The sequence below is a fragment of the Pezoporus wallicus genome, unplaced genomic scaffold, assembly GCF_028554395.1.
Source record: "Pezoporus wallicus isolate ANWC-B61680 ecotype Strahan unplaced genomic scaffold, APGP_CSIRO_Pwel_v1 contig_11630, whole genome shotgun sequence".
NCBI classification, from domain to species: Eukaryota; Metazoa; Chordata; class Aves; order Psittaciformes; family Psittacidae; genus Pezoporus; species Pezoporus wallicus.
In genome coordinates this window covers 565-10509 of record NW_026637718.1, presented here as the reverse complement: position 1 = coordinate 10509, position 9945 = coordinate 565, and the positions used below count along the sequence as shown (strand labels likewise).

Below are 9945 nucleotides of genomic sequence, written 5' to 3'. Positions count from 1 at the left end.
CCCATAGGGTCACACACACACACACACACACACACGCTATGGGATGACTCTGCCCCATAGGGTCACACACACACACACACGCTATGGGATGACTCACACACACATGGGGTCACACACACACACACGCGCTATGGGATGACTCTGCCCCATAGGGTCACACACACACACACACACACACACACACACACACACACGCACGCATGGGATGACTCTGCACCACATAGGGTCACACACACACACACTATGGGATGACTCTGCCCCATAGGGTCACACACACACACACACGCTATGGGATGACTCTGCCCCACACACACACGCTATGGGATGACTCTGCCCCATACACACACACACTATGGGTCACACACACACACACACACACTATGGGATGACTCTGCCCCATACACACACGGGTCACACACACACACACACACACTACGCCACAGTACAGACCCAGGTACGCACACACACACACACACACACACACACACACACGCGCGTGCACACACAAAACATGCCCACACACACACACACACACACACGCTATGGGATGACTCTGCCCCATAGGATCACGCACACACACACACGCTATGGGATGACTCTGCCCCATAGGGTCACACACACACACACACGCTATGGGATGACTCTGCCCCATAGGGTCACACACACACACACGCTATGGGATGACTCTGCCCCATAGGGCCGCACTCACCGGGCCCAGGCGCGCGCCAGGCAGTGGGCGATGGCCGTGGGGCTGAGCGGTTCCCCCCTAAGGGCTCGCAGCTGGGGGTGGGCGCCCGCGAAGGACGTGGTCAGGGGGGAGACGTAGATGGGGCAGCCCAGGGGTTGGTCGCACGCGGAGTTGATGATGTTCCGCAGCGACTGCCGCGCGTTCTGGATGGAGCCGCGCTCCGGGTTCCGGTTCCGCAGGAACACCAACTCCTGCTGCTGCCCGGCCCACAGACCCCGCACGCACTCCCGGTTCACCTGCGACGAGGGGGCAATGGGGCAATGGGAACAATGGGGCAATGGGAGCCATTGGGGGCAATGGGAACAATGGGGCAATGGGAGCCATTGGGGGCAATGGGGGGGGCTGCAGGAACACCAACTCCTGCTGCTGCCCGGCCCACAGACCCCGCACGCACTCCCGGTTCACCTGCGACGAGGGGGCAATGGGGGGCAATGGGAACAATGGGGCAATGGGAGCCATTGGGAACAATGGGGCAATGGGGCATTTGGGAACAATGGGGCAATGGGAGCCATTGGGAACAATGGGGGAATGGGAGCCATTGGGGGCAATGGGGCAATGGGCGCCATTGGGAACCATGGGGCAATGGGCGCCATTGGGAACAATGGGGCAATGGGAGCCATTGGGAACAATGGGGGAATGGGAGCCATTGGGGGCAATGGGGCAATGGGAGCCATTGGGAACAATGGGGCAATGGGAGCCATTGGGGGCAATGGGAGCCATTGGGAACAATGGGGCAATGGGAGCCATTGGGGGCAATGGGGGGGCTGCAGGAACACCAACTCCTGCTGCTGCCCGGCCCACAGACCCCGCACGCACTCCCGGTTCACCTGCGACGAGGGGGCAATGGGGCAATGGGAACAATGGGGCAATGGGAGCCATTGGGAACAATGGGGCAATGGGAGCCATTGGGGGCAATGGGGCAATGGGAGCCATTGGGAGCAATGGGAACAATGGGGCAATGGGAGCCATTGGGGGCAATGGGAGCCATTGGGAACAATGGGGCAATGGGAGCCATTGGGAACAATGGGGCAATGGGAGCCATTGGGGGCAATGGGGGGACTGCAGGAACACCAACTCCTGCTGCTGCCCGGCCCACAGACCCCGCACGCACTCCCGGTTCACCTGCGACGAGGGGGCAATGGGGGGCAATGGGAACAATGGGGCAAAATGGGAACAATGGGGCCATTGGGGGCAATGGGGCAATGGGAGCCATTGGGAGCAATGGGAACAATGGGGCAATGGGAGCCATTGGGGGCAATGGGAGCCATTGGGAACAATGGGGCAATGGGAGCCATTGGGAACAATGGGGCAATGGGAGCCATTGGGGGCAATGGGGGGGCTGCAGGAACACCAACTCCTGCTGCTGCCCGGCCCACAGACCCCGCACGCACTCCCGGTTCACCTGCGACGAGGGGGCAATGGGGGGCAATGGGAACAATGGGGCAATGGGAGCCATTGGGAACAATGGGGCAATGGGAGCCATTGGGGGCAATGGGGCAATGGAGCCATTGGGGGCAATGGGAGTATTTGGGGGCAATGGGAGCATTTGGGGGCAATGGGGGGCACTTCAGGCACTGGGGGACACTGGGGGCAATGGAGGCAACTGCGGTACTGGGAGCCCTAGAGAGCACTGCGGGTACTGGGGGCACTGGGGGGCACTGGGGGGGCTGTGGGGCACTATGGGGCAATGGAGGCACTGGGGTGGGGGGGGGAACTAGGAGCACTGGGGGGGGCAGTGGGTGTCCCTGAGGGTCACAAGGGGATCACTGAGGGATCCTGGGGAGGTCACTGGGGGGGGGGGGGTCCCTGTAAGTCCTAAGGGGTCCCTGTGGGTCCCTATGGCTCCCTGTGTGTCCCTATGGGTCCCAGTGTGTCCCTATGGGTCCCTGTGTGTCCCTATGGATCCCTATGGCTCCCTGTGTGTCCCTCTGGGGTCCCTATGGGTCCCAGTGTGTCCCTATGGATCCCTATGGCTCCCTGTGTCCCCCTATGGGTCCCGGTGTGTTCCTATGGATCCCTATGGCTCCCTGTGTGTCCCTATGGGGTCCCTATGGGTCCCAGTGTGTCCCTATGTGTCCCTATGGATCCCTATGGGTCCTGGTGTGTCTCTATGGATCCCTATGTGTCCCTATGGGTCCCGGTGTGTCCCTATGGATCTCTATGTATCCCTATGGATCCCTGTGGATCCCAGTGTGTCCCTATGGATCTCTATGTGTCGCTATGGATCCCTACAGATTCCTATGTGTCCCTATGGATCCCAGTGTGTCCCTATGGGCCCCCATGGACCCCTCTGTGTCCCTATGGACCCCTCTGTGTCTCTATGGAGCCCTGTGTATCTCTATGTATCCCTGTGGATCTCTATGGATCCCTATGTTCCCTATGTGTCCCTATGGACCCCTCTGTGTCTCTATGGATCCCTGTGTATCTCTATGGATCCCTGTGGATCTCTATGGATCCCTATGTTCCCTCTGTGTCCCCACGGATCCCTCTGCGTCCCCATGTGTGGCGCGGGCCCCACCTTGACGAGGCGGAAGCCCAGGTGCCTCCTGTTCAGCATCACCACCTTGTAGTCATCGACGGCGCCGTTGGCAGCGGTGTTGGCGTTGGTGGCGTTGGCGCCGTTGGCAGCGTTGTTGGCGTTGGCAGCGGTGTTGGTGTTGGCGCCGTTGGCAGCGGTGTTGGCGTTGTTGGCGTTGGCAGCGTTGTTGGCGTTGTTGGCGTTGGCGCCGTTGGCAGCGGTGTTGGCGTTGGCGGCGTTGGCGCCGTTGGCAGCGGTGTTGGCGTTGTTGGCGTTGGCGGTGTTGGCAGCGTTGTTGGCGTTGGCAGCGTTGTTGGCGTTGTTGGCGTTGGCAGTGTTGTTTGCGTTGGCGGCGTTGGCGTTGGCGGCGTCGGGGCCGCGGCGCAGCGCGAGCAGCGCGGGGGCTTCGGCCAGCAGGGCCGCGCGCCACGCGGGGTCCCCCTCGTGCGAGATCACCACCGAGGCGTCGAGCGCCGCCAGCGCCGCGTACAGGGCCCCGGCCTCGGCGAGCTCCTCGGGGCACCTGAAGTGTTCCTGGGGGGGGGAAAGGGGGGGGACATGGGGGTGTCACTGACCCACATCGGGATCCAATGGGGTCTTCAATGGGTGCTCCCCATGGGGCAGAGCCAGGGGTGGATCCAGAGGGGTCCTCAATGGGTGCTCCCCATGGGTGGATCCAAAGGGGTCCTCAATGGGTGCTCCCCATGGGTGGATCCAAAGGGGTCCTCAATGGGTGCTCCCCACGGGTGGATCCAAAGGGGTCCCCAATGGGTGCTCCACATGGGTCAGACCCATGGATGGATCCAATGGGGTCCCCAATGGGTGCCCAGACCCAGGGGTGGCTCCAAAGGGGTCCCCAATGGGTCCCCTCCATGGGTCAGAGTCAGGGGTGGATCCAAAGGGGTCCTCAATGGGTGCCCAGACCCAGGGATGGATCCAAAGGGGTCCCCAATGTTTCTCCCTCCATGTCCCAGCCCCACCTTTAAGGGGTTCCCAATGTGCCCCCCCCATGTCCCCCCCCATTGGCAGCTTTAAGGGGGTCCCAATGTGCCCACCCCATGAACCCCCCGTGTCCCCCTTTAAGGGGTTCCCAATGTGCCCCCCCCAGCCCCAGCTTTAAGGGGTTCCCAATGTCCCCCCCCGTGTCCCCCTTTAAGGGGTTCCCAATGTGCCCCCCATGTCCCCCCCATGTCCCCCTTTAAGGGGTTCCCAGTGTCCCCCCCATGTCTCCCTTTAAGGGGTTCCCAATGTGCCCCCCCCCAGCCCCAGCTTTAAGGGGTTCCCAATGTGCCCTCCCCATGTTCCCCCCCATTGGCAGCTTTAAGGGGTCCCAATGTGTCCCCCCATATCCCCTTTAAGGGGTTCCCAATGTGCCCCCCCCCAGCCCCAGCTTTAAGGGGTTCCCAATGTGCCCCCCCCATGTTCCCCCCCATTGGCAGCTTTAAGGGGGTCCCAATGTGTCCCCCCATATCCCCCTTTAAGGGGTTCCCAATGTGCCCCCCCCCAGCCCCAGCTTTAAGGGGTTCCCAATGTCCCCCCCCCATATCCCCCTTTAAGGGGTTCCCCATGTCTCCCCCCCCATGTCCCACTTTTAGGCCACCCTTATGCACCCCCCCAAGTCCTCCTTTAAGGGGTTCCCAATGTGCCCCCCCATGTCCTCCTTTAAGGGGTTCCCAATGTGCCCCCCCCATGCCCCCATGTCCCCCCCCATTGGCAGCTTTAAGGGGGTCCCAATGTGCCCACCCCATGTCCCCCCATGTCCACCTTTAAGGGGTTCCCAATGTGCCCCCTCCAGCCCCAGCTTTAAGGGGTTCCCAATGTCTCCCCCATGTCCCCCTTTAAGGGGGTCCCAATGTGTCCCCCCATATCCCCCTTTAAGGGGTTCCCAATGTGCCCCCCCGTGTCCCCCTTTAAGGGGTTCCCAATGTGCCCCCCCATATCCCCCTTTAAGGGGTTCCCCATGTCCCCCCCCCCCATATCCCCCTTTAAGGCCACCCCAATGCCCCATGTCCCGTCCCCCCCCCACAACCCCATCACCTGGTGCAGCTTGAGCGCCATGCGCACGCCGGGGCCCAGCACGCGGTGCAGCAGCTCCACGTCGGCGAGGACCCACACGTCCCGTGGGGACGAGATGTGGAAATCACCCCTAAAGAGCGCGTGGAGCCCGGACAGGAACGGCTCCAGGCTGGGGGGGGGAAACGGGGGGGTTAAAGGGGGTGTTTCCCCCCCCCCGACCCCATACATCTGAGTGCCTCCGGGGGTTTGGGTACCTGATGGATGCCCCGATGGCATTTGGCAACACCACCCACATAGGACCTGGCCCCACTGCTGAATGTTGGGGTCCCCCCCCCATAGAACCCCACTGAATGCTGGGGTCCCCCCCCCCATAGAACCCCACTGAATGCTGGAGTGTCCCCCCCATAGAACCCCTCTGAATGCTGGGGTCCCCCCCATAGAACCCTTCTGAAAGCTGGAGTCCCCCCCCATAGAACCCCTCTGAATGCTGGGGTCCCCCCCCCATAGAACCCCTCTGAATGCTGGGGTTACCCCCATAGAACCCCTCTGAATGCTGGGGTCCCCCCCATAGAACCCCTCTGAATGCTGGAGTCCCCCCCCCATAGAACCCCACTGAATGCTGGGGTCCCTCCCCATAGAACCCCTCTGAATGCTGGAGTCCCCCCCCCATAGAACCCCTCTGAATGCTGGGGTCCCCCCCATAGAACCCCTCTGAATGCTGGAGTCCCCCCCCCATAGAACCCCACTGAATGCTGGGGTCCCCCCCATAGAACCACTCTGAATGCTGCCCCCCCCCATAGAACCCCTCTGAATGCTGGGGTCCCCCCCCCATAGAACCCCTCTGAATGCTGCCCCCCCCATAGAACCCCTCTGAATGCTGCCCCCTCCCCATAGAACCCCTCTGAATGCTGCCCCCCCCCATAGAACCCCTCTAGAACCCCTCTGAATGCTGCCCCCTCCCCATAGAACCCCTCTGAATGCTGGGGTCCCCCCCCCATAGAACCCCTCTGAATGCTGCCCCCTCCCCATAGAACCCCTCTGAATGCTGCCCCCCCCATAGAACCCCTCTGAATGCTGGAGTCCCCCCCCCATAGAACCCCTCTGAATGCTGCCCCCTCCCCATAGAACCCCTCTGAATGCTGGGGTCCCTCCCCATAGAACCCCTCTGAATGCTGCCCCCTCCCCATAGAACCCCTCTGAATGCTGCCCCCCTCCCCATAGAACCCCTCTGAATGCTGGAGTCCCCCCCATAGAACCCCACTGAATGCTGGAGTCACCCCCCCATAGAACCCCTCTGAATGCTGCCCCCCCCCATAGAACCCCTCTGAATGCTGGGGTCCCCCCCCATAGAACCCCTCTGAATGCTGCCCCCCTCCCCATAGAACCCCTCTGAATGCTGCCCCCCCCCGCCGTGGGTCCCACCTGGCAGACCCACTGTGTGAGCCCGAGCCCAGCGCCCGGCGCCCCAGCACGCAGAGCCCGAAGCAGAGGGTGACGAGGGGCGAGTCCCACTCCTTGTCCACGGGCTGGGGGGGGCGGGAGGGATGGGGGGGTCACGGGGTGTCCCCATGTCCCCCCATGTCCCCCATCCCATATCCCATATCCCATGCCCCACATCCCCATGTCCCATGCCCCACATCCTCATATCCCATACCCCATATCCCCATACCCCATATCCCCTACCCCACACCGCATATCCCCCTATACCCCATATCCCATGCCTCATGCCCCATACCGCATGCCCCATATCCCATACCCCATATCCCATACCCCATATCCCCCCACATCCCCATATCCCATACCCCATATCCCATACCCCATACCCTGTATCCTATACCCCGTATCCCCATACCCCATACCCCATATCCCATGCCCCATATCCCCATACCCCATATCCCACACCCAATACCCCACATCCCATACCCCACACCCCACCCCATCCCATACCCCACCCACCCCACCCCATAACCCATACCCCACACCCCATACCCCCACCACACACCCCACCCCACCCCCACCCATAACCCATACCTCACACCCCATACCCCCACACCCCCCACCCCATAACCCATACCCCACACCCCATACACCACACCCCATATCCCCACACCCCCACCGCACACCCCACACCCCCTACCCCATACCCCACACCCCATACCCCACACCCCATACCCCACACCCCCTACCCCATACCCCACACCCCATACCCCCACCACACACCCCACCCCCCCCACCCATAACCCATACCTCACACCCCATACCCCACACCCCCCACCCCATAACCCATACCCCACACCCCATACCCCACACCCCCTACCCCATACCCCACACCCCATACCCCACCCCACACCCCCCACCCCATAACCCATACCCCACACCCCATACACCACACCCCATATCCCCACACCCCACACCCCACACCCCATAACCCCTACTCCATACCTCACACCCCATACCCCACCCCACACCCCATACCCCACACCCCACCCCACACCCCCCCATCCCCACCGGCTCCCTGCAGGCAGCGCAGTGCTGGATCCAGCCCAGGAAGGCCTCCCTGAAGGCGGGCAGGCTGAGCCCCCCAAGCCGGGGGTCGAAGTCCTCGTCCACGTTGGGGCTGAACGTGGGGTCGGGGTCGGCGTAGCCGGGGGCCGTGAGGGGGCGCAGGCCCTCGCGCACCCCCTCGTGCGAGAGCCACTGCTCCAGCTGGGGCGAGCGCGTCACGTAGTAGATGATGCTCTGGGGTGGGATGGGATGGGGGGGGGGTTAAAAGCCCCTTTCCCCATGGACCTGGTGCTGAGACACCCCCCCCCCCCCCCCAAGCATGGGGCCTTCTGGGGTGAACCCCAATTCCCATGGGATAAAGGCGCTTCCTCCCATGCCGAGCCCCTTGTGTGAAGCCCCTTTCCTATGGGGAAACTGCAAGGACGCAAATCCCTTCTCCTTGTGCAAATCCCTTCTCCTTGTGCAAATCCCTTCTCCTTGTGTAAATCCCTTCTCCTTGTGTAAATCCCTTTGGATGCAAATCCCTTCTCCTTGTGCAAATCCCTTCTCCGTATCTGAAACCCCTTTTCCTGGTGCAAATCCCTTTGGATGCAAATCCCTTTTCCTTGTGCAAATCCGTTCTCCTTATCTAAATCCCGTTTTCCTTGTGCAAATCCCTTTGGGTGCAAATCCCTTTTCCTTGTGTAAATCCCTTTGGGTGCAAATCCCTTTTCCTTGTGCAAATCCCTTCTCTGTATCTGAAACCCCTTTTCCTGGTGCAAATCCCTTTGGATGCAAATCCCTTTGGATGCAAATCCCTTTTCCTTATCGGAATCCCCTTTTCCTGGTGCAAATCCCTCTGGATGCAAATCCCTTTTCCTTGTGCAAATTCCTTCTCCTTATCTAAATCCCCATTTCCTGGTGCAAATCCCTTTGGGTGCAAATCCCTTCTCCTTATCTGAATCCCTTTTTCTTGGTGCAAATCCCTTTGGACACAAATCCCTTTGGGTGCAAATCCCTTTTCCTTGTGCAGATCCCTTCTCCTCACACAAACCCCATTCCCCACTGCAGACCCCTATCTCCCCCAACCCCTTTCTCCCCCAACCCCTTCCCCACTGCAGACCCCTTTCTCCCCCCAACCCCTCTCTCCCCCCCCCAACCCCTTCCCCCCTGCAGACCCTTTTCTCCCCCCAACCCCTCTCTCCCCCCCAACCCCTTTCCCACTGCAGACCCCTTTCTCCCCCCAACCCCTTTCTCCCCAACCCCTTCCCCACTGCAGACCCCTTTCTCCCCCCAACCCCTTTCTCCCCCAACCCCCTTCCCCCCTGCAGACCCCTTTCTCCCCCAACCCCATTCCCCCCTGCAGACCCCTTTCTCCCGCACCCCCTCTGTCCCCCCCGGTACCTTCACATAGTAGCTGAGCAGGACGCGGCGCAGGTCGAAGCCCTGCAGCATGGCGCGGGCGCTGTTGTCGCTGATGCTGTAGCCCTCGAGCACGTAGCGGGCGGCCGTCACCTCCCAGGCCAGGCAGCGCTGCCCCAGCGCACGCGTTGAAGCTCAGAGCGTGAGGGGGGTGCCCCGGTTCGCAGCAGCAGCAGCCCCGGTCCTCGTCCACCCCCTCCGTGATGGCCTCCACCTCCCGCTGCTGGCAGTATGTGCCTGGGGAGGGGGGGGAACGGGGGGGGTAAGGGGGAGGGAGGCATAGGGGTACCCATAGGGATGGGGTAACCATAGGGATGGAGGCACCCATATGGATGAAGGCAACCATAGGGATGGGGGTACCCATAGGGATGGGGGTAACCATAGGGATGGGGGTACCCATAGGGATGGGGGCACCCATATGGATGAAGGCAACCATCGGGATGGGGGTACCCATAGGGATAGGGACAACCATAGGGATGGGGGTAACCATAGGGATGGGGGTACCCATAGGGATGGGGGTACCCATAGGGATGGGGTAACCATAGGGATGGGGGTAACCATAGGGATGGGGGTAACCACAGGGGTAGGGGCTCCCATACGGGCACCCATAGGGATTGGGGCACCCATAGGGGCAGACACAGGGGCAGGGACATCCCAGCCTGGCCCTGACCCACTGGCTATGGGACACTGAGTGGGGATGGGGCCAATCCAGCCCCTCCCCAGTGTCCCCAGTGCCCCCTGTTCACCGCAGAGCTCG

The 9945-nt window shown here is 61.7% G+C and overlaps 1 protein-coding gene across 1 annotated transcript; it reads right to left on the bottom strand.

Annotated features, from left to right (window-relative positions):
* Positions 1 to 709: 709 nt before the first annotated feature.
* Positions 710 to 3323, bottom strand: LOC130598188 (pecanex-like protein 3; the record flags this gene model as incomplete). The annotated part of the gene is made up of 2 exons (XM_057407390.1): positions 3267 to 3323; positions 710 to 984 (listed from the first exon to the last, which is right to left on the bottom strand). Coding segments are annotated over exons 1-2 (314 nt in total), but the record flags the coding sequence as incomplete, so codon positions are not given.
* Between the last annotated feature and the right edge of the window lie 6622 nt (positions 3324 to 9945).